General features: G+C 48.9%; 1 protein-coding gene across 1 annotated transcript in view; it reads right to left on the bottom strand.

Annotated features, from left to right (window-relative positions):
- Positions 1 to 25,731, bottom strand: part of STK31 (serine/threonine kinase 31) — a 171,657-nt gene that overhangs the window by 102,759 nt on the left and 43,167 nt on the right. The window contains exons 6-8 of the mRNA XM_088457856.1: positions 23,425 to 23,574; positions 5,665 to 6,029; positions 5,402 to 5,567 (exon numbers count right to left, since the gene is read on the bottom strand). Of these exons, the coding sequence (XP_088313982.1) occupies positions 5,402 to 5,567; positions 5,665 to 6,029; positions 23,425 to 23,574 (681 nt within the window). The remainder of the gene's footprint in view (positions 1 to 5,401; positions 5,568 to 5,664; positions 6,030 to 23,424; positions 23,575 to 25,731) is intronic.

Here is a 25,731-nt window from a genome sequence, read left to right as displayed (position 1 = left end):
CAGTTGACATGGGGATATATGCTACTGAGGAAGCTGTGGGTCCTACCACAGCGAAACGCGTTTAGCTCCCTGTCTCCTTGCATACATCACTTGGGACCTTGGATTGTTTTCCGGACCGGCATCTTTTTCTTCACTCTCCAGCCTCCATTTAGATCGTCAGCACGCCAGTGCAGGAATTCTACACTTGTCCCGGGCTGTGGACGCTTCTATCGAGTCTGGTAATTAACATATTAGCTGGACATTATTCCGGAGACACCCATAGGCCAGTGATTGTTGGCACCAAATTGGCACTACCATTTGGATTAAGACTATTGCTTTTTCAAATAGATTTTTTATATAATTATCCTGTGGACGGAATTGGTCATTTATATCTAGAGACTCTTGATTTCAGGATCTCTTTTTAATATTTACATTTTTTATTTGTGTATATTTATATACTATATATGTTTAGTTCTTTTGTGCACATAAGTATATGTACTTTTTATATTTTAAGGAATAAAATACATTGTCTATATTGATCAAGCCATATAGAATATTCATTGTTTGTGTTTGATAGATTATCATTACAATTTATTGTTTTAATTTATTATTTTATTGATCTGAATAAGATATCATTTGTGCTTTTTCATCCATATACATCAGCAATTAATTAGATACACCAGCGCGGTTCACACCCTCCTTTTTGTTCTAAGCCTATCTTAAGACGCCCACTTATGCACATCATCTCCAGGAAGTGTATGCACCCATCGGTAATATTGAGTACCATTGGATGCATACGCAGCACTTGTGGCTGACCATACCCTACCGCAAGCACTGCGAGTGCTTCGGTGTGAAATTCAACCAAGTGACGTGTACTATGACGCTCCGTAATAATTATGCTCGCCTCTGAAACGGCGTTAAGACGCTCAGACACGCCTACGTTCGCACCACCACTCCCCTGTTTTTTCATCAACCAACCCCTGTCACCACCCACAAATGGCTCATCCTGTCACTCATTCTGCCTGGCTGGCTATGCGCTTCCCGATCACATGGACTAGTTTGCGCACAGGCACTGATGCATACGCACATTGCAAAACATCGGCAGCTATGAGCGAACGCAGCCTAGCGAGCGGGTCTGCTTCGGGCCCAGACAACGAAGGACTCCTTTTTATACAATTATACGGAAGCTGATTTAAAAGTAATGAGACAGATTTTTGTATTCAGAATCAGATGACTACACAGGATCTGAATAGTCAATACATTTTTTGCAGCGTTTCAACAATGATTCAAAGACGTGCAGGTGACTGTTCTGTGACATCACTGTTAGTGCTGCAGCGGTGGCATTTTTCACTTCATCATCTGTTGAGAACTTTTATTCTGCGTAGTTGTTTTCTTTGGGAATGCCCAGAAATAACAGTGAGCTAAGTCCAGGCTATGTGGAGGGTGTTCCAGTGATGTCCCATTAATTTCAGTCAGTGCTGCCAATGCAACAGCAGCAACATTTGGTCGGGCATTGTCTTGGAGCAAAAACCACTGTTTCTTCAGCAAATGTGGTCTGTTGTTCCTCATTACTCTACTCAAATGGGCTTTCAGGAGATTTGCATAGTAGTCAACATTGTCTGTCCATGGGGAACACAGTGCTATAGGATCATACCGTGCGCAAAGAACAGCAAAAGCATGACTTCACACAACGAAGGAACTACACAAAATTTTTGGGGAGTAAACAAATTTGCATGTTTCCATACACTAGACAAGTGGTTTCCAAACTGTGGGCCTGATTCAAAGACGGACGCTCTGAACGAGTGCTCGCTCTGAATCAGGGCGTTTTTTTTTTTTTGTTCGGCCTCCTGGCCGCTCGCATAGCTGTGGGTGGCCACCCACAGCTATTGTGAGCGGCCAGGTTGATGGTCGCGATGGTCAAGACCATCGCGCTTGCGACGAGACCCTTGTGGTAGGGTCTCATGGCCGCAAGCCCCAGAGAGCTTCTGGCTCTAATAGAGCCGGAAGCTCTCCCACTGACATCACTGGTGATGTCAGTAGGGCCGCCCCCAAACGGCAGGCGTTCCTTCGAGAACGCCTCCATTTGGCCAGCCACCCCCCCTGCCCGCCTACCAAACGGGGCTAGCTGTCAATCACCATCGACAGCTCGCCCCCTTTGGTGCGAGACCCGGAGCGACGGAGCACCCGTCGCTAGCTGGGTCTCGCGCATGCGCAGTTCAGCCGCAGGTTCAGACACATCGATGTATGAGCTTCACAATAACCGACATATCGCTGCTATGTCTACCTGTGGACAGAAAAACAGAGGCAGTCTCAATACTTTTCAATCAGGCCTCGTATATAGGTTCTTATTTATCTACATGTTATGTAGAAACATTTATGGCTCCTCAGTGATTTTCGTGATATGGCACTCCAAGAAAAAAAAGGTTTGACACTCCTGCGCATCAGATATCGTTAGCGGGATCCATGCTGCTGAATGCATGGCCCCCGACGTCTCTGCCAGCACCCCCCGCCGGGTCATGTTGCTGATGAGGTCGGGCATACAAGACATTGTCTAGTGCAGTGGTTCTCAAACTCGGTCCTCAGGACCCCACACAGGTCACGTTTTGCAGGTCACCCAGCAGAAGCACAGGTGTATTCATTACTCACTGACATTTTAAAAAATTCACAGGTGGAGCTAATTATTTCACTGATTCTTTGAGGAGACCTGGAAAACATGTACTGTTTGGGGATCCTGAGGACAGAGTTTGAGAACCTGTGGTCTAGTGTGTAGCAACCTTTAGAGCAATATAGTATAATACACTTAAAAAGGCAACAAACTCACTCCATACAATCATATACATAACGCTGGGCTTTACACATAATGTTCGTCATGCTTTAAATTTTCACCTCAAACCCACAAAAAAGCATCTGCCGCTTTACAAATATAGCCCATAGCATTATTATACATTGTGCATTTCTTTTACTACTGTCTTTGGCCTAACCAGTATTTGTTTATGACTAACTCTGGTTGTCTCCTATCTGAAATGCTTTGCACTTTGCAAGAAACAATGAAAAACATAGGGCACAGGGGAAAAAAAAGGGAGAAGGATACACAAAACCAAGACAATGAGTGGCTAAAATGATAAATTGGGGATTAGCAATAAAACTATTTATTTCCTGCAATAAATTTAAACAAATTATAGGTGATCATCTAAAGAGATTGTGCTTGTAGTAACAGGTCACAGAGCTGGGTAACAATCTCCCACAAAGTAGACTTTTCGTCTGAAATTAACTTTTTTGTTAATTCCACTCCAAGGTCAATTCCACCCATCCACTATTTTGCGGGTAACCAAGGGTTTCAACCACCATAGCAATTGCACCTTCACCATTTACAAATTAGCACACACTTCCAAAAAGGGATGAGGGGATGTAGCAGTCCTTGATGTTTGCTATGGCATGAACAGGCAAAATGCATTGGTCTAAGGACAGTGGGCCTGATTCAGACCCGGTCGCAAGCGCTGTGCGCTCGCAACCGGGTCGATGGTGGGCCTGTGCGCATGCGCACGACGGAGCCGGCTCCATTATGCGTATGCGCGAGACCCGAATAGCAACGGGCACTCCGTCGCTACGGGTCTCGCAACAAAGGGGGCGATGTTGAGTGACAGCTCGCCCCCTTTGGTGGGCGGACCGGGGGAGTGGCTGCCCAAACGGAGGCGTTCCCATGTGAACGCCTCCGTTTGGGGGCGGCCCCACTGACATCACTTTTGATGTCAGTGGGAGAGATTTCGGCTCTGTTAGAGCCGAAATCTCTCTGGGGCTTGCGGCAACGAGACCCTACCACAAGGGTCTCGTCGCAAGCCCGATGGTCGCGATGGTCTTGACCATCGCGACCATCTTCCTGGCCACTCGCTATAGCTGTGGGTGGTCACCCACAGCTATGCGAGCGGCCAGGAGGCAGTTCTAAAAAAGAAAAAATAGCCCGGCCCTGATTCAGAGCGAGCGCTCTATCAGAGCGTCCGGCTCTGAATCAGGGCCAGTGTTTTCCAACTCCAGTTCTCAGGGAACCCAGTGCATGTTTTCCATATTTCCTTGCTGGAGCACAGGTGTATTCATTACTGACTGACCTTTTAAAAGATCCACAAGTGGTTCTAATTATTGCACTTGTGATTCTGTGAGGAGAACATGTACCGTGAGAAGAATCTGTTGGTGAACAGTGCTTTACCAATAGAAAGAATTGCACCACACAAAAGAAAACTATAGAGTACAGGTAACAGTGGCGGTAACATGTACCCAATCAAGGATTTTATAACTTGTGGAACTAGGAATGTGGTCTATCTGTTAGAGTGTGTATGCGGAAAGAAATATATTGGCAGAACTAACAGAATGATGAAAGAACGGCTATCTGAGCATGTCCGTAATATAAAAAAAGGATATGCACCGCATCAAGTTTCTTTACACTGTAAAGAAGAACATAATTGAGATATAAAATTGTACTCAGTTTTTGTGGTATTAAGATTTATAAAGGGAATTGGCGGATGAAAAACATGGAGATACAGCTAGCAAAATGAGAGATGAAGATGATTTATTTATGTTTATACAAACCTTAACACCTGAGAGGATCTGAGACATAAGACCCGGAAGGATTGCACTGTTGTGTGCTGACAAGTAGATCGAGTGTGTATTAGTTTCAACTTACACGGACCTTTCCTTGCTGCGATTGAGGACTGCAGCTTCATGGCGCAAGTGTTGATTGGATTGCGGTCTATGCACAAATTTCAACACCTCCGGTAGTTAAGGACTTTTACTTTATGTATTCATTCTCTATTCGGCCTTTTGATTTTTATGGAATATTGTGTGAATAAATGATCTTTTCCCTACATTTGGATTTGGCCCTGACTGAGATACTTACAAACAAGATGAAATAAACCTTGATATGAATGCGGGACAGAATGTAAGTGTTGCTGTTTTTGTAGCTTGTGGTGTCCTACCCATTTGAAGAAAATATACCTTGATGTGTATTCCAGACAGAATGATTATCTAAGTCTCGATTCAGTGTGTTTACTACAGATACATTGTTTCAAAATCAAGAAGGAGTCTGGATTTAAAGCCGTAATCTACTGAAGCTTGCTTTATTAAGCGCTGGATTTTTCACATTATTGTTTTTTCAATGCACAGTTAGGGTGCTCTCAGGACTGGCGTTGGGAAACACTGGTCTAGAGATGAATGATCCTTAGGTAAAGCTGCGTTTTACAAGTGACAGACTGTTAGTACATCCCAACCACACTGCTTGTACAGCAGTTAAAATGTCCTATCGTGAGCTATCCCTGAGAAAAAATACTTCGAAGCAAAATGAAATGTTAAGTGAAGGTCTTAAAAGAAAAGTGCATTGTACATAAAACAAATACATTAAAGTGAACACAACAAAAGTAGAATACAAATGTACCTTAAAATCGTTTTGCATCTTTTGCATACGTAGATCTAGACTCCTAGATTTCTGCAGCAATGTTTCCTTTTCCACCTTAATTTGCTTGTTTTCATCCTTCAGTTGCTTATTCTCATCCAACAACCTCTGATCCTTTTTAACTTCATTTGTATCAGTAGTACACAATCTAAGCCAAAAGTGCCATAAGAAATAAAAATAGAAAAAATAAAAGCTATTTGGCATGGTGTTGGCACATAACTGAAGTATGGATGTTCAGCATTTACCTTCGAACTGGAAAACTGTTGTTTCCGTCATCTCCCTTCTTCGAGTCAGATATTTTTTGTTCATTGTTAAATCGGTTGAACATGGGTAAGGATTTGGGCTCCCGCATAGGCAGCCTTTCCACGTTTCTAGCTGCCCATAGAAGGCATGATTTTCCATTGATCGCCGAAGATTCCACCGTTTCCCGTGGGCCGTTTGGAGAACTGGAAAATTTGCATCTCTCTGCAAAACCCTTTTGGGCCACTTCCTCGCCGACATCGAGGTCACTGTGTGAAGCATGTACAACAATCGTGCCATCTTTGTAGACTGCTTTGTGCTGTATGGAGATTTGCTTGTCACCTATGAGTTTGGTTAGAAATTTCAGGCCCTGTGTGAAGGGAAATAAAATAAAACAAATTACAGAACTGCAAGAAACCCAAATCCTCTTAGCTACCTGCCTTTTAATCATTTGGAGGCACCTGTTAAAACACTGGGAACAAAACAATGAGAGAACATTAGGATTACAGAATGAGGAGCATGTTTTATGGGTTCAATTCATTCAGTGAAAGTAGTTAAGATAAAGATCACAAAGAAATAGGATTTTTGGTACTCATTTATTCATTTATCTTAATCCATCTGGGGGACACTGGAGCAATGGGCACACATGGAACAATGGGTGCAGTGCAAGGAACAAGCACAGATGCCAACTTAAACTTGGCAAAGCAACTCAGTTTCGACTTTAAAAAGCCCATAGGAGATAAAGATGACACACGTAACAAGTACAATGCTCAAACAAGTGGTGGGCGTAACAGGGGGGGGGGGGGGGGGGAGGGGTGTTGTCGAGCAGGGATTGTGCCCTGGGCGCCATCGGACCGGCGCCACAGGGGGCGCTCCGGCCCAGGACACTGTGGTCAGTGTAGTGCTGACCGGACGGTGTTCGGTCAGCACTACACAGTAACAAACACACAGCCGGCGGCGGTGTTTGTTTTAATTAGCAGCCAATGAGAGTCAGAGAGACTCTCATTGACTGCTGCGCACCGGAGCTCACTCATGAGCTCCATCTTCCGGCTTCCGCAGTGGGTGATTGGAGAGACGTCATGATGCAGAGCGGGCTGGCCCGGGAGGATGGAGGAGCGGACGGCAGCAGGAACGGGGATTCAGGTAAGCGTTTTTGCTACGTGTGTCACTATGTCTGCACTCTGGGCGGGGACCACTACTGGAGGCACTGCATCGGGGGGGACGGGGGATGGACACTACTACTGGGGCCACTGTATCGGGGGGACCACTACTGGGGGCGGGACTACTACTGGGGGCACTGCACGGGGGACCACTACTGGGGGCACTGCATGGGGGGGAGGGGGGAATCACTACTACTGGGGGCACTATATAAAGGGCACTACTTGGGGCACTGCATAGGGGGGGACCACTGTATTTGGACTACTACTGGGGGCACTATATAGGGGGCAATGCATAGGGGGGACCACTACTGAGGGCACAAGGGGCACTGTACGAGGGGGGACCACTACTGGGGGCACTGCATAGGGGGATCACTACTGGGAGCCTGTATAAGGGGGATCACTACTGGCGGTACCGTATAAGGGGAACTGCTGGGGGCCTGCATAAGGGGGACCACTACTGGGGGCACTGCATGGGAGGGACTGTATAAGGGGCACTCCATTAAGGTGCATATGGAAGGGAAAGGAATGTTCCCAGAGTGTTCATAGCTAATAATTCAACAACGCAACGATCTGGGTGACGGTATCAAGTCCCAGATCATCAGTGTTGTCTGGCCTACTTGAGGTGAAAGAACAAACACTCAGGGGCTGAAGTAACAGGGTGCGGCTTGCAGCCACCGCGAGAACTCCTGAGAGTCTTCCCGTATTTTTAAATTATTTTAAACAGACAAAACCAAGCTTTAGTTACAAAGGATTGTTCAAAGACAATTCTGCAAGGGAACATTGGATGGATAAACATGCCTAACAAGCCCTGGTGACCACTCCGTGTACACAACATAATGCTGGGTAACATTTCTCCTTTTTGTGAGAACACACACAGCGTCCGTGAAACCTATGTGTTTTCGCGATCGTGGACACGAACATGGGGCTAATTTCGGATATGTTGTTTCGTCTGCCTGAGGCAGGTGAAACAATCCCTGATAAGTGCTAGTTTTCTGGGCTAATTGGATAGCCCCGTCGGCGAGAACTAGCCAAGTCTAATAGGATACCGGCCGAATAAATTAAATAAACATTTTTCGAAGAGGTAAAAATCTTTCTTCCATCCACAATCAATGACATGGTCCTTGGTACGAAAAGTTGGTTAGATAGATTATCGTCTTAATCTTGAAAAGAAAAAACAAGAGATATGGTAAGAACTTACCTTTGTTATCTCTGTTTCTACGAAGTCCATAGGGTCCACAGGGTTGACCTTGGGGTATAGGCTGGGTACAGGAGCATTGGGATATATTGAACAGAAGAACTGTTAGAAAATCCAAAACGCTGGTAAACCCCCGTGGGGCTGAGAACAGTCCCAACAGGCAGAGCCCGAAAAACCGTAAGTGCTGTGATACAGCAAACCTCAGTCCATGCTGAGGCAAGGTGTCTGTAAGTACCCGTAGGCACGCGTCCTGTATATCCAGTGATACCATAAAGTCCCCAGGTTCCAAACATAGTATGATGGAGCATAGGGATTGCCTCCTGAGCCCAGGTAGCTTTAGGAACTGGTTCAGGGAATTGAGACAGAGAATAGGCCAAAGAGGACCATTCAGCCACCGCACCAGAAAGAAAGCAGAACAACCAGTCCCTCGCTGAGAAAGTGGGGATGGCCCAATTAGCTCCGCTTACCGCAACAACTGTATAGCTTTCTGGATTCGTAAGGCCCTGTTCGGGTCCGAATAAGGGCCTGTGTACCATCACATGGAAATAGGCCGCCTGAGCAAAGAGAGGGCGTACTCTCCTACCCACGTAGCCGCGGCAACTAGACACTAGTACCGGGCGAACTGAGAAAATCGCCATCTCCCAGTGGTAGGCCTGTCTCGTCATGCTGACGATATATCCGTAGGTTCAGAAGGAGGATCGGCTGGCAGTCCAGGCCTGCTCGGTTGAAGAAACAGACCTTTAGGCTGACGCAGAGGACAAAAATACTTAATAGACTTAGTCTGAGGCCCTGTAGTGGGCATAGCTGAAGGCGGGAAATTTGTACTGCCACTGTCAAGGTCAGGACCCAACAAGATCTACCCTATAGATGGTATCTGCACCTCTGCATTCCCAGAGCGCAGCCATAGGGTATTACGGAAGATACCGTCGCAGCCGGAACTCTGAAAGTTAGGAGACTGGTATCCAATATAGGCATGTCCACCTATGACAACTGCATATATTACGTGAGCGACCAAATACATTTGAACCCCAGACGTGTTGGTGGGGAAAAAACATTACAAATGCATCAGCTCAGTATGCAATAGTATTAACCAACCATACTATAGCCATGGTAGAATGGGTAACAACCCCTGAAAGCAAGTATACTGAGTTACCACCTACGGATCAGAAGAATCCGACCACGCAGGAATGGGATGCGTAGTAACGTCTGTAATCCGACGAGTAACACGCCCATCCACCCCATGAGAGGCTCGTGATGACCCTAAGGGAATTTGGGACAGGAGGCCAAACACTGTTGTAATACCTCATAACTGGCAACAGCCAGAGTCCCGCCATGCGATCCCCCCGCTAGTCAGCAACAGGGAACCAGAAGGCACGTAATACTGAGGGTGTATGATACAGGTGCAGGTCAACATTCACTCTAAAGCAGGGATAATAATACTTGAAATAGGCTTCCCCACGTGTAAGAGGGAATGAGCCCAAAACAGTATCCAGTTCACGGCAGAGCCAACTGGGAAGTAACCACAGGGCGTCAACCACGCCAATTTGCGTTTCGTAGAAAAACGACATCCACCCAGGGTGGCTGTTGTGGTAATCCCTGCAAGGGGCATGACAGACTATTGTGACACCAGGGAGAATTCATATACTTGAAAAACCCCTGCAGGGAGCGATAGTCTGTGTCACAGGGGAAGAGTGCAAGAAACTGCGAGATACCCTGAGATGAAAAAGGGCAGTATGGTAAAGTAACCCCAAGTGAGGTACAACAATGGGGCCCGCCCGGCGATCCGCAATTAAGAGGATCCCGAGAAAACAAACCGCCCAAGGGGGTCGTGAAAGGGGCCGGCACCCGATGACGCCACATACAGAACCCTTTAAGAGTTAAATCCTCCGCACTAACACCTGCAGCACATGGCTTGCAGGATAGTAAAAATGGGTGCAGTATAACGCTCTATCTCCTGGTCAGACATATCTGACCAAGCCTTGCGATCAAGCAGCGCTATACTGGTCCTGACTGATACTAAAAATTAGCTGCAGGAACCCATTTTCAGCGTATGCAACACACAGTTCCACTCAAAATATGGCAACGTGCAGCACGCAACCGTATGTGACAAACCTCACAAATATTAACAAGTATATAAATGTGAGGTCTCAGAACCACCCCAAGTACAGCTGTATTAGGGCAGATAAGGAAAAAAACTACTACTGGGACCACTGTATCGGGGGGACCACTACTGGGGGCGGGACTACTACTGGGGGCACTGCACGGGGGACCACTACTGGGGGCACTGCATGGGGGGGAGGGAGGAATCACTACTACTGGTGGCACTATATAAAGGGCACTACTTGGGGCACTGCATAGGGGGGGACCACTGTATTTGGACTACTACTGGGGGCACTATATAGGGGGCAATGCATAGGGGGGACCACTACTGAGGGCACAAGGGGCACTGTACGAGGGGGGACCACTACTGGGGGCACTGCATAGGGGGATCACTACTGGGAGCCTGTATAAGGGGGATCACTACTGGCGGCACCGTATAAGGGGAACTGCTGGGGGCCTGCATAAGGGGGACCACTACTGGGGGCACTGCATGGGAGGGACTGTATAAGGGGCACTCCATTAAGGTGCATATGGAAGGGAAAGGAATGTTCCCAGAGTGACTAGAAAGTGGTGTGTGTCATGTTGACACGCCCCATGTTTCAGTGGCCATGCCCATTTATTGGCACGCGCACATAGGGGGGGAGGGGGCTCCATATTTTTATTAGAAAAGTGCTTGAGCATTTTATTCACATCGCATTGCGAATAAGATGCGTTTGCGGCAAAAAAAACTCACACAAAGACACTTGGCATGTGACGTAATCAGTGCTACCAATGTAAAGGGCCACATTGTGATTTTGATTTGAAATTAGCTAGGAATTTAGGTAAAATGCCTACTAAGAAAAAAAAAATCCAGACCTTCATAGCTAATAATTCAACAACGCAACGATCTGGGTGACGGTATCAAGTCCCAGATCATCAGTGTTGTCTGGCCTACTTGAGGTGAAAGAACAAACACTCAGGGGCTGAAGTAACAGGGTGCGGCTTGCAGCCACCGCGAGAACTCCTGAGAGTCTTCCCGTATTTTTAAATTATTTTAAACAGACAAAACCAAGCTTTAGTTACAAAGGATTGTTCAAAGACAATTCTGCAAGGGAACATTGGATGGATAAACATGCCTAACAAGCCCTGGTGACCACTCCGTGTACACAACATAATGCTGGGTAACATTTCTCCTTTTTGTGAGAACACACACAGCGTCCGTGAAACCTATGTGTTTTCGCGATCGTGGACACGAACACGGGGCTAATTTCGGATATGTTGTTTCGTCTGCCTGAGGCAGGTGAAACAATCCCTGATAAGTGCTAGTTTTCGGGGCTAATTGGATAGCCCCGTCGGCGAGAACTAGCCAAGTCTAATAGGATACCGGCCTATTAAATTAAATAAACATTTTTCGAAGAGGTAAAAATCTTTCTTCCATCCACAATCAATGACATGGTCCTTGGTACGAAAAGTTGCTTAGATAGATTATCGTCTTAATCTTGAAAAGAAAAAACAAGAGATATGGTAAGAACTTACCTTTGTTATCTCTGTTTCTACGAAGTCCATAGGGTCCACAGGGTTGACCTTGGGGTATAGGCTGGGAACCAAATCCGGGCACCACGCAGTTAAAGCTTTTAGCTCCCAGGATGCACTTGGGTCCACTCTCCCTATAACCCCACCCCCAAGCCAGAGGCAGCTCAGTTTGTAAGTAGCCAAAGGCCGGAGGAGGAGAGAAAAAGAGAGAGAAAACTGGAACACTCGATAACCATACTCACAGAAATGGGAGACGGAAAACCGGTGACCAGTCACACAGTCCATTTGAAGCCAGGTGCGTCAGGGCGGGCGCCCTGTGGACCCTATGGACTTCGTAGAAACAGAGATAACAAAGGTAAGTTCGTACCATATCTCTTGTTTTCTACTTCAGGGTCCATAGGGGGTCCACAGGGTTGACCTTGGGGATGTCCCAAAGCAGGTCAACCAAGGGAGGGGACGCTCCTGTGCTGAGAGGAGAATCCGCCGCCAAAAAGGAAGCATCCCGAGAGGCAAAGGAAAACAATGCCTAGAACCTTAAAAAGGTGTGAACAGAAGACCACGTGACCACCTAGCAAGGCAAAACAGCCAAGGCGCCACAGCGAGCCACCCACGAGGGTTACATGGCCCGAGAAAAAACAAGCAGCAACAACAGAAAGGCCTACCCATGGGTAGGCCCCTGAAGAAGACATACGAGGCCGTCCAGCCAACATATGGCCATAGGCCGGCCATCCTTTCCTGTTAAAACCAGAAATCTCAGACCACCAATAAGGAGTCCGATTTCCGTCAGGAACTTGAACTGATCACATAAATCCACAGAGGCCGGACCACATTCAATGAGGCCACACCAGCCGAGAGGACTGGGGACTGAATGGCCGCACCATAAGTTCCAGAATAATATGGTACCTAAAAATCACTAAGAAGAAACACAGGATGAGAGCAACTCACACCCTGACAAGATGCCCTCCAGAAGAGGGAGCCACATGAGAACGCTCCCAATTCCGACACTCACCTGGTTGATATAAACTCCCTGAGAGAAAATAGAGATAACAAGGGTAAGTTCTTACCATATCTCATATTTTCTACTTCAGGGTCCATAGGGTATCCACAGGATACCTTGGGGATGTCCCAAAGCAGTATCCTTTAAGGGTGGGGACGCTCCTGTGCAGAAAGGAGAATCCGCCGCCCGAAGAAAGCATCCTGAGAGGCGAAGGTGTCAAACCTGTAATACCTCACGAAGGTATGGACAGAAGACCACGTAGCAGCCTTGCAGATCTGAACTGCCGAGGCACCACGTCGAGCTGCCCACGAAGGACCCACAGACCTAGTGGAATGAGCCTTCAGAGAAGGAGGGACCGGTAGGCCTTCATGAAGATAAGCTTCAGAAATAGCCATACGGATCCAGGCTGCCAAAGTTTGCTTTGAAGCAGGCCAACCCTTTTTACAGAAGCCATAGAGGACAACAAAGCGTCAGACTTCCTAAACGAAGAAGTGCGGTCAACATAAGTCCTTAAGGCCCGCACAACATCCAAAGAGGCCTCACCCACGGAAAGACCCAGTGAGTTAAAGGCCGGAACAACTATTTCCTCGTTAACATGAAACTGGGAAACAACTTTGGGAAGAAACTCGGGCCGAGTGCGGAGCACTGCCCTGTTCCCATGAAAAACCAAGAAAGGGGGTCTACAAGAAAGAGCCCCTAACTCAGAAACACGTCTGGCCGAAGCAACGGCCAGAAGGAAAACAGTCTTAGCTGTTAGCCATTTAATATCCACTGAGCCCAGTGGTTCAAACGGCGGTCCTTGGAGAGCCCTCAGGACCACAGCCAAATCCCAAGGCGCCACAGGTGGAACAAAGGGCGGCTGAATACGGAGAACACCTTGCATAAAGGTGCGCACATCCGGGATTGTAGCAATCCTACGGTGAAACCAGACAGATAGGGCCGAAACCTGTACCTTCAAAGAAGCAAGGCGAAGCCCATGATCTAGTCCCGCTTGCAGGAAGGCGAGAATCCGAGACAGACGAAACTCCCGCGGTGCATAACCTCTCGGTCGACACCACTGGAAGAACGTATGCCACACGCGATGGTATATCCTCGCGGAAGACGGTTTCCGAGCTCGTAACATGGTACGCACCACAGAGCTGGAAAACCCCCGGGACCTCAGCATGGCCGTCTCAACAGCCACGCCGCCAAAGACAGCCGAGTCAGGTCCGGGTGAAGACAAGGACCCTGAGACAGAAGGTCCGGTCGTAGCGGCAACCGCAGAGGACTGTCCACGGACAGACCCTGAAGGTCTGAGAACCAGTGCCGTCTGGGCCACGCGGGAGCTATCAACAGGAGCGTCCCTCCTTCCTGTTTGAATTTCCGGATTACCCGTGGAAGAAGGGAGACCGGAGGGAACAGGTATGCGAACCTGAACGTCCACCGGACGGACAGAGCATCCACCAGAGACGCCCCTTCGTCTCTTGTGCGAGACCCGTACACCGGCAACTTGTTGTTGTGCCGGGACGCCATGAGGTCGATTTCTGGAAGACCCCACCTGTCCACCAGTAGTTGAAAAACGTCCGGGTGCAGGGACCATTCCCCTGGATGAACGTCCTGGCGACTTAGAAAGTCCGCCTCCCAATTTAGCACTCCCGGGATGAAGACCGCTGATATGGCCGGAAGATTGCGCTCCGCCCAAACCAGGATCCGAGAGACCTCTACGAGAGCCGCCCGACTGCGAGTTCCTCCTTGCCTGTTTATGTAGGCCACGGTGGTAGCATTGTCCGACTGGACCTGCACCGGGTGACCCTGGAGAAACCGCTGTGCCTGCAGGAGAGCATTGAAGACCGCACGGAGTTCCAAGATATTTATTGGAAGCTCCGCTTCTGTCGGCGTCCACCTGCCCTGGAACAAGTGTGGACCCGAAACTGCTCCCCAGCCCCGAAGACTGGCGTCCGTTGTCAACAGGACCAAATTTGGAACCCAGAACGGACGTCCCTTGTTGAGGTGGGTCGTCTTTAACCACCACGCAAGGGACAGGCGAACCTCCGGGGTGAGCACAATCGTCTGGAACTTCAGAGACTGAGGCAGCCCGTTCCACTTGGACAGGATCAGGTGCTGCAGAGGTCTGGAGTGAAACTGGGGGTATTCCACCATGTCGAACACCGACACCATGGAGCCCAGTAACCTCATCGCCGAGTGTAAGGACACCCGGCGGCTGTGCAGACAACTGCGCACCCTTGACTGTAAAGCAGAGATCTTGTCCTCCGTCACGAAGATCCTTTGCTGTCCCGAGTCCAATAAGGCTCCAAGATGCAGAATCCTCCGAGACGGGATTAGAGTGGACTTCTGCCAGTTGATTAGCCAGCCGTGCCGTTGCAGCAGTGCAATGGTCAGGTCCAAGTGGTGTAACAGGAGCTCTGGAGATCATGCCACCAATAACAGGTCGTCCAAGTACGGCAACATGCGGACTCCTTGCAGCCGCAGAGAAGCCGCCATGACCGCCATCACCTTGGTGAAAACACGTGGTGCTGTCGCCAGGCCAAAAGGTAACGCCCGAAACTGGAAGTGGTCGCTGCGGATTGCAAACCGAAGGAACTCTTGATGGCGCAAAAGAATAGGGACATGCAGGTAAGCGTCCTGTATGTCCAATGACACCATGTAGTCCCCAGGTTCCAGCGCCAGAATGATGGCCCGTAGGGTCTCCATCCGAAACTTCGGGACCCGCAAAGACTTGTTGAGTGCTTTGAGGTTGAGAATCGGACGATATGACCCATTGGGTTTCTGTACCAAAAATAGATTTGAATAGAAACCCTGGCCCCTCTGGGAGAATGGAACAGGCACTATAACTCCAGCCTGGAGCATAGTGTGCAATACCTTCCGCAGCTCCGTAGCCTTGTTCCGGTCTGATGGTAGACCCGTGGTGAAGAATCGAGCCGGGGGTCTGTGCCGGAAGGAGAGGGCGTACCCGTGGGAGACCACCTCCAGAACCCAAGTGTCTGTCGTAGTGAACGACCAACACCGGGAGAACTGCAGCAGGCGGCCTCCCACCCTGGGATCCCCCAAGGGGAGACCCGGACCGTCAGGCCGCAGGCTTGTCATCTGGCTTGGGGGCCGGACGTCTGGTACTCCATGCCTGTTTCCGGGGCTTGACCGATTTCTTAGGGCCAGCCTGTCGAGGAAACGACTGTGGTTTGGGCCTGCCCTGGGCCCTAGATGACCGAAAGGACAATGGTCCAGAACCAGAAGGAGCAGCGGCCGACGGGAGACAAGCAGATTTGGCTGCCGCCAACGTGGCCACAATCTTATCCAGATCCGGACCGAAGAGAACTTCTCCGGTAAACGGCAACGCTTCCAGACCTTTCTTGGAATCTGCGTCCGCCTTCCAGGATCGCAGCCACAAGGTGCGACGAGCAGCTACCGCTGCTGAAGAAATTCTAGACACCAGAGTACTAATGTCTAGAGCCGCCTCGTTGATGTAGGTGGCCGAATCACGGAGATTGCCAATCAACTCTGCCTGTTCGGCCGGACAGTCGGATTCAAAAGAAGCCTCTAATGAATCCGCCCAGCGCTCCATCGCTCTGGCAACCCAGCAAATGGCCATAGCCGGCCGTGCTGCCCCCCCTGCAAGGGAATAAGCGGACTTCAGGCAGATTTCTACCTTGCGGTCCGTAGCATCCTTAAGGGAGGACATGGATGGCATCGGCAATGTGGCACTACGGACAAGACGGGTCACGTGAGAATACACCTGTGGAGGGGATTCCCACTTAGCAAAATAATTATCCGCGAACGGATAAGCCACCGCCAGGCGTCTCTGCGGCTGGTATCTTTTGCCAGGTTGTTTCCACGCCTCCTCTAAATGGTCCACCAACTGACCCGAAAGAGGAAAGACTGTGGCATCGCCCTTCACATCTTTGAAAAAGGCATACTTAGATTTAGCCGCTGGGGGAACTTCGTCCTCAATCACCAAGGCTGTGCGGACCGCCCGAATAAGTCCAGGAATATATACTTTGGACTTAGCATCAGCGTCCTTAGTATGGAGAGGTTCCTGATCGTAAGGATCCAGAATCTCCCCATCATCAGACGTCCCTTCGTCATCCTCATAAGGAGCGGACAGAGACGCCACCGGCCTTTTATGAGGCCGCATCACAGACTCCCCTTGCAACACATCCGACAAGTGCTGTACAGAACTCGTCAGGGAGTTAACCCACGCTGGCTCCTGAGAACCCGGGAGCGGGGAAATAGGGAGACTGTGGGGTACCACCAATTGTCGTGGGAACCCCTGCATGGGTGACGACACCACAGACTGCTGGGACAAACCCATCGGAGTAAACGCGGGCTGCGGAGCTAACTGGCCCACTAAAGCTGTTAACGCCTGAGCGAAACAAGCCCAGGGCGGCTCCTGTACCGGTGCTGTAACCGTAATAGGCCGCGCCATGGACAAACACTGCCGGCAAAGGCCCTCCGCGCTACCCTCCCCCTCCGCTAACGGTACTTTGCACGTGGTACACTGTAGCCGGAGGGGAAAATCACTTTCAGACATGATGGCACCACGTATGTGACCTCTCTCACCAATTAAGTATTAAATAGGCGAGAGACCACCCTGCAGCACCGCACCGCAAGGGCTTTAGCAGAAAGAACAGGGACAGTAATAAAGCTGACAGTTTAGAGAAGAAAAGTTACAGGCAGCGCTAGCACAGTCACATACAATGCAGAGAAATAACAATTCCTGCACTAACAGCGCTGATCACTCAACTACACAGACACAGGGCCTGGTAGGACACAGCGCTGCATACACAGACCTGAGCCACAGCGGAGGAGAGGTATGCGGGGGGACCCAGACCACGATGCTTCCTTCCAGACTTCCAGCAGCGTTCACCATGCGTTGCAGAGAAGATGGCCGCCGAGGAGCAGAGAGAAGCTGGCCTGGGGGAGGAGCGCTGACACAGGACCAGTCAGCACAGTGCAGAGAGGGCTGTGTGCAGCGGGGGAGGCGCCGGCTGTGAGACAGGGAAGGCGCGCTCCCCTGGCATGCATTTAACCCCTGGGACGCCGCAGCGCTACCGCTCTGCTGCGGTCCGCTGTCCCAGGGGGTAGTGGAAGCGCAGGTTGGTCGCCTGGCTCCACACTGCAGCCAGTCCCCAGGGAGCCCCCTGCCTGGGAACTTAGGATCATGTGATCAGCGGGGACCCACCGCGGGACCCCGCTGCTTACCTCTGTCCCCCTTGAATCCGGCCATGGTCCGGAGCATCTGGGGTCACCGCTAGCTGTGACCCCAGACGCCCACCAGCATCCCCGGATCAGTACCGGCGTTCTGGTACCGGCGGGGTGTAGGGAAGACAGCATGGACGTCAGGACTGACTGTCCATGCTGTTCATCCAGATGTGCAGCCACAGCTGCATGAAGAAAAAGCTTCAGGGGCTCTTCTAGCCCCCACTCCAACAGGTGCACCCGACTCCGGCCGGGCACCAAACTAAACTGAGGTGCCTTGGCCCGGGGGAGGGGTATAGGAGGGGGACCTAGTGCATCCTGGGAGGCTGAAAGCTTAACTCTTTGGTGCCCTGCGACTGACGTCACACCTATACCCCAAGGTATCCTGTGGATACCCTATGGACCCTGAAGTAGAAAGAGAGAAAGCCAAAGCAATAGACCATGTAATGGCTATCACAACAAGCGGTTCCATTAACTTTCCCCGGAGTTAACGAAGAACCACTACTAACTCCCAAGGAGTCCCTAGGGAGGACAAATGGAGGCATAATCCAGAAAACACTCCAAAGGATGAACTGGATATCAGAGCGGAGCAATTCCATATCTTAATCATACTGACAGTGTAGAGATCTGCACTGTCAGGAAGGTCAGGCCGAGGGTGAAACCCAAGCCAGCCGGAAGAAATGCCAGAATATCTGGAAATCCTGGACACCAGAGGATCGTATCGACAGGTATAATACCATAAGAATTATGGCTGCCACAGTTTGTGGTAAGTCCCAGCAAAAGCTGATCCATGTGCTCTAATCATTCCAACGATGACAAAGCCAGGGAAGCCGTAAGACCACTGTAGGGACGCAGTCAAAGACAAACGACCCAGGTCCAAGGCAAACCCCAGGACCCTGAGACAACAGGTCTGGGCAGTGAAGCATCAGGAATGGAGTATCGATGGAGAGACTCCGAAAAACCAAGTACCCCTGACATCTGGGGCAATCAGGAGCCACCAGCAGGAAAGCATCTCCGTCTCGATTGAAACACTTCCCTCGAGGAAGAATGGAGACTGGAGAACACAGGTACGCAAATTGGAAGAACCACTTCACCGACAAAGAGTCACTGAAGGTTGCTTCAGAATCCCCAGAGTTGGACTGTAACACCATAGTGTGATAGAGTCAGAAGGCCATGAGTGTCACCTCAGGAGGGCCCCCACCTGCTCACCAGGAGATGAAACCTCTCTTGGGGAAGAGACTAGTCCCCGGGATGCACGTCGTGACGGCTGAGGACTCCCGCTTCCCAATGGAGAGCACCTGAAATGAACACTGTCGAGATGGTCGGGAGGAGACCCTCAGACAATGTCTGAATGTATGACATACCTGACATTGCCACCCAACGAACAGTATTGCTAAAAAGGAAGCCACTGTTCTGACCCTGTCGGACTGAACTTTTTCAGGTTCACCGGGAAACAAGGGCTATGCCAGAGTGAAGGCCCAAGACAGGCTAAAGTTCCAACAAGTTAATTGACAGGGTGGAATCGACAGACATCCAACTGCACTGAAATGGATGCGAACCAGACACTGTCCTTAGCAAAGAATACCCTGGACGAGATGGTCATAGTCACCCGAAAAGGCACCGACTTGCCTCCGGGGAGAGCATCATCGTTTGAACAGTGATCAGACAGAAAAAACTTGTTCCATCTGGAGATAAGCCAATTATGGAAAGGCCTGGAATGGAACTAAGCCCATTCCACCCTTCCAAAGGCAGACACTGAATAGTGGACCATGCATCCCAGAGTGTAAAGACATATGTCGACTGCGCAGACATCCATGTACTCCTAATGGAAGAGTGGAGATGCCGTCTTACGCCAGAAGAATTCTCAGATTCTGAGAATCCAGCAGGGCTCCTAGGTGAAGAATACCCAGAGAGGGATGCAGGGAGGAATTTTTCCCCATTGATTAAACGTCTGCACCCTGAAGAAGCCACAGTCAACCTGACCCGGCTGTAAAGTACCCCGGTGATCCTGCTAAGAGCAGGAGGCCATCCGGGTACAGGAGCATTGGGATATACTGAACAGAAGAACTGTCAGAAAATCCAAAACGCTGGTAAACCCCCGTGGGGCTGAGAACAGTCCCAACAGGCAGAGCCCGAAAAACCGTAAGTGCTGTGATACAGCAAACCTCAGTCCATGCTGAGGCAAGGTCTCTGTAAGTACCCGTAGGCACGCGTCCTGTATATCCAGTGATACCATAAAGTCCCCAGGTTCCAAACATAGTATGATGGAGCATAGGGATTGCCTCCTGAGCCCAGGTAGCTTTAGGAACTGGTTCAGGGAATTGAGACAGAGAATAGGCCAAAGAGGACCATTCAGCCACCGCACCAGAAAGAAAGCAGAACAACCAGTCCCTCGCTGAGAAAGTGGGGATGGCCCAATTAGCTCCGCTTACCGCAACAACTGTATAGCTTTCTGGATTCGTAAGGCCCTGTTCGGGTCCGAATAAGGGCCTGCGTACCATCACATGGAAATAGGCCGCCTGAGCAAAGAGAGGGCGTACCCTCCTACCCACGTAGCCGCGGCAATTAGACACTAGTACCGGGCGAACTGAGAAAATCGCCATCTCCCAGTGGTAGGCCTGTCTCGTCATGCTGACGATATATCCGTAGGTTCAGAAGGAGGATCGGCTGGCAGTCCAGGCCTGCTCGGTTGAAGAAACAGACCTTTAGGCTGACCCAGAGGACAAAAATACTTAATAGACTTAGTCTGAGGCCCTGTAGTGGGCATAGCTGAAGGCGGGAAATTTGTACTGCCACTGTCAAGGTCAGGACCCAACAAGATCTACCCTATAGATGGTATCTGCACCTCTGCATTCCCAGAGCGCAGCCATAGGGTATTACGGAGGATACCGTCGCAGCCGGAACTCTGAAAGTTAGGAGACTGGTATCCAATATAGGCATGTCCACCTATGACAACTGCATATATTACGTGAGCGACCAAATACATTTGAACCCCAGACGTGTTGGTGGGGAAAAAACATTACAAATGCATCAGCTCAGTATGCAATAGTATTAACCAACCATGCTATAGCCATGGTAGAATGGGTAACAACCCCTGAAAGCAAGTATACTGAGTTACCACCTACGGATCAGAAGAATCCGACCACGCAGGAATGGGATGCGTAGTAACGTCTGTAATCCGACGAGTAACACGCCCATCCACCCCATGAGAGGCTCGTGATGACCCTAAGGGAATTTGGGACAGGAGGCCAAACACTGTTGTAATACCTCATAACTGGCAACAGCCAGAGTCCCGCCATGCGATCCCCCCGCTAGTCAGCAACAGGGAACCAGAAGGCACGTAATACTGAGGGTGTATGATACAGGTGCAGGTCAACATTCACTCTAAAGCAGGGATAATAATACTTGAAATAGGCTTCCCCACGTGTAAGAGGGAATGAGCCCAAAACAGTATCCAGTTCACGGCAGAGCCAACTGGGAAGTAACCACAGGGCGTCAACCACGCCAATTTGCGTTTCGTAGAAAAACGACATCCACCCAGGGTGGCTGTTGTGGTAATCCCTGCAAGGGGCATGACAGACTATTGTGACACCAGGGAGAATTCATATACTTGAAAAACCCCTGCAGGGAGCGATAGTCTGTGTCACAGGGGAAGAGTGCAAGAAACTGCGAGATACCCTGAGATGAAAAAGGGCAGTATGGTAAAGTAACCCCAAGTGAGGTACAACAATGGGGCCCGCCCGGCGATCCGCAATTAAGAGGATCCCGAGAAAACAAACCGCCCAAGGGGGTCGTGAAAGGGGCCGGCACCCGATGACGCCACATACAGAACCCTTTAAGAGTTAAATCCTCCGCACTAACACCTGCAGCACATGGCTTGCAGGATAGTAAAAATGGGTGCAGTATAACGCTCTATCTCCTGGTCAGACATATCTGACCAAGCCTTGCGATCAAGCAGCGCTATACTGGTCCTGACTGATACAAAAAATTAGCTGCAGGAACCCATTTTCAGCGTATGCAACACACAGTTCCACTCAAAATATGGCAACGTGCAGCATGCAACCGTATGTGACAAACCTCACAAATATTAACAAGTATATAAATGTGAGGTCTCAGAACCACCCCAAGTACAGCTGTATTAGGGCAGATAAGGAAAAGGGATAGATATACACTGACAGGTGAGAGAATAAAGTACAGACAGTCAGCACTAGCATAAGTCACATACAATGCAGATATACACATATATACATAAACATGTCATATAATATACTGCACTATTACACTGCATGCAACTTACCCAGATTCAGTGTCTGGGAAGGCTACAGCGCTGTGTACACTGACCTGATGGTGAGGTACGCAGGGGGACTGGACTCACTGCCATATCCAGAGATTTCTGCTGCACCACAAGAAAATGGCCGCTGGAGACCTCAGAAGCGTGGCCCGCGGAGGAAGCAGCTCAGCGACGCCAGACTATAGATACTGAAAGCCGCGCTGAGCTGAGGGGAGGAGCCGCTGTAACAGGGAAGGCTGCCTCCCCTGGCCGGTTATTAACCCCCGGGACGCCGGCTCCCTGCACCGAACACTAAGTCCCTGGTGGTCTAGTGGACACACGGGGTATGGGGAGCCCGCCGCCACTGCCGGCGCCTCCGGTCTGTCCCCAGAGACCGGAGGCACAGGACTGCATTTCAAATGCGCGGCTCACCGCAAGCGGTGACCCGCGCCTTACCTGCTCCCCGTGGATCCGGCAGCAGTCCTGGGCGCCCGCAGAGTCCGACTAGTACAGCCTCTGGGGTCCCGCTGAGATCCCCAGATCTGTACTGGCGTCTCAGCGCCAGCGGGGTGATGGAAGCGGCAGCTTAGACGTCCTATGGACAGTCTGACGCTGCCGCTCTGAAGAATACAAAGTAAAAATAAAAAAACTTTGGCCTTTACAAAAAATAAAGCTTAGGGGCTGCTAATCAGCTCCCCACTGCACTAAACGGTGACCCGACTCCAGGCCGGGCACCAACTTAAACTGAGGTGCCTCTGGCTTGGGGGTGGGGTTATAGGGAGAGTGGACCCAAGTGCATCCTGGGAGCTAAAAGCTTTATTTGCGTGGTGCCCGGATTTGGTTCCCAACCTATACCCCAAGGTCAAACCTGTGGACCCCCTATGGACCCTGAAGTAGAAAGAATATATTTACGAACACTTTGGGGGAGATGTATGAAAGTGTGTTAGGGGAATTAGAGGTATCAGCGCACGTTATGTGCTGCCGATACCACTTTTCCCATATGTAATAATGATAAGTGTGCCATCTCCAGATCTTGCGCATGCTTACTGTAGCCGGCCGGTAGATGAGACACAGTGCATCAGTCTAGTGCTGTGGGCTCTGTCAGGGAATGCTCCAGCAGACAAGATGTTCATACATCTCGTCGGTACTACTTCCTGCTTCGTCTCAGTAAAGAGACGAAGCAGAAAGAGCTATAACGGTACAATCCGAGCCACTAAATTACATCTTCACCTTTATCTCTCTCCAAGGCTTAGTACGTCTCCCCCTTAATCTTCTTCAGATAAGTGTGTATGCAATTTGATTAGTGTTTTATACAAAGTCACAATATTACAAGCTCACCTGTTCGATATTGGAAGTGGTCTGAAGCTGAAGTCCCCAGAGTCTATATTTCTGTGCCACAGCTGGTATTTGTAAGTCATCAGGAAGTTCAACAATGCTGGATCTGTTTAAAATTTCTGAATTTCCATAGTCAATGTAAGTTACCGCACACTAGAAGAGTTAAAACGAATCGTAGAATTTAGTATTTTCCTTTAGTTCAGGTACATGGAGTTTAAGCCCTGTCATCTTGGTTATGTGACACTATGAATATAAGTAAAATAATAACATATCAGTATGTTTTTGGACTGTGTGAGGAAACCTACACAAGTAGAATAAACACAGTTGACATTGATAGTACTGCTTGTCAAAATCAAACCCACAGCCCTAGCATACTGAGGTAGTAATGCTGACCACAGTAACATCGTGCTGCCTCACCAGATCTTCAAGTATGATCCTGAGCTATTCAGCAGCTATGAAAAAGAAAAGAAGAAGCAGCAAAAAAGCAAACAAACATGTGACAACAAGAAGAATCTATAGGAGGCTGGCTTTAGCAGAAATGTTCCTAGCTGTATGAAGGAAGTCACAGAAGCTGGTGTTGCAGTGTCTGGCAGAAAGTACAGTGATCCAGACTTTGAAATCAGCAAGCAAAGTGGAGATGTAGTCATAATTTCGACAATAACAAAGTCGACACCACAATGTCGACAATTATGATGTTGACATTGTTGAAATGTCAATATTAAACATGTCAGCAACTGCAGAATGTCGACATGTTCACAATGTTGACATGTGAAATGTCGACATTCTGCAGTGACTGGAGGGTTAGGGTTAGGCTGTGGCAGCGTAGAATTAAGGTTAGGTTACAGGAGGGGAAGTTTAGGCATTAGGGAGAGGAATAGGATTAGGCTATTGGAAGGGAGGGTTAGACACTAGGTGGGAGGGTTTGGGGCAGCCATACTATCTGCTGGCAGCGTCGCAGGAACTGCTAGAATTCATCATCACATCACCAACAGACCCAGAAGAGCCATTGTACCCGGTAAGTCACCACTACACCACTTGGGACATACTACAGCCAGCAAAGTGATTTGTTGGTAATCACAGTCCATGCAAGGACCCTCCGGTAACCGCAAAATATAAACTGAATAAAAAAGGAAGAAGCTACTTAGAGAGCCCATGAAAAAGAAGGTGCTGGGAAGAGAGCTTAAAGGATCATTACAATAATAAAAACAATTTCAAGCTACAACTTAAATAGAAAATCTATGGAACATATTTATCTACAGCCATGGCCAAAAGTTTTGCAAATGACAAGTATTGGTTTTCACAAAGTTTGCTGCTTCAGTGTTTTTAGACCTTTTTGTCAGATGTTACTATGGTATACTGTCAGATGTTACTATGGTATACTGTCAGATGTTACTATGGTATACTGTCAGATGCTACTATGGTATACTGTCAGATGCTACTATGGTATACTGTCAGATGTTACTATGGTATACTGTCAGATGTTACTATGGTATACTGTCAGATGTTACTATGGTATACTGTCAGATGTTACTATGGTATACTGTCAGATGTTACTATAGTATACTATCAGATGTTACTATGGTATACTGTCAGATGTTACTATGGTATACTGTCAGATGTTACTATGGTATACTGTTAGATGTTACTATGGTATACTGAAGTAAAATTACAAGCATTTCATAAGTGTCAAAGGCTTTTATTGACAATTACATTAAGTTTATGCAAAGAGTCAATATTTGCAGTGTTGACCCTTCTTTTTCAAGACCTCTGCAATTCGCCCTGCTGTCAATCAACTTCTGGGCCACATACTGACTGATGGCCGCCCATTCTTACCTAATCAGTGCTTGGAGTTTGTCAGAATTTGTGGGTTTTTGTTTCTCCACCCGCCTCTTGAGGATTGACCACAAGTTCTCAATGGGATTAAGGTCTGGGGAGTTTCCTGGCCATGGACCCAAAATTTTGATGTTTTGTTCCCCGAGCCACTTAGTTATCACTTTTGCCTTATGGCAAGGTCCTCCATCATGCTGGAAAAGGCATTGTTCATCGCCAAACTGTTATTGGATGGTTGGGAGAAGTTTATTTATTTTTATTTATTTATTTACAGGTTCTTATATAGCGCAGCATATTCCGTTGCGCTTTACAATTGGAAACATTGATAGAACAAAACTGGGTAATAACAGACAGCTATATAGGTAGGAAGAGCCTGCTCGCAAGCTTGCAAACTATTGGGAAATAGGCATTGATACACAAGGATAGGTGCTATATACCGCATTTTGGGCTAGCCAGAATGCAGACTTTCTTGGTGGGCTG

Source organism: Taudactylus pleione, unplaced genomic scaffold (genome assembly GCF_031769625.1).
Source record: "Taudactylus pleione unplaced genomic scaffold, aTauple2 ptg000788l, whole genome shotgun sequence".
Lineage (NCBI taxonomy): Eukaryota > Metazoa > Chordata > Amphibia > Anura > Myobatrachidae > Taudactylus > Taudactylus pleione.
This window is presented reverse-complemented; position numbering and strand designations above follow the sequence as displayed.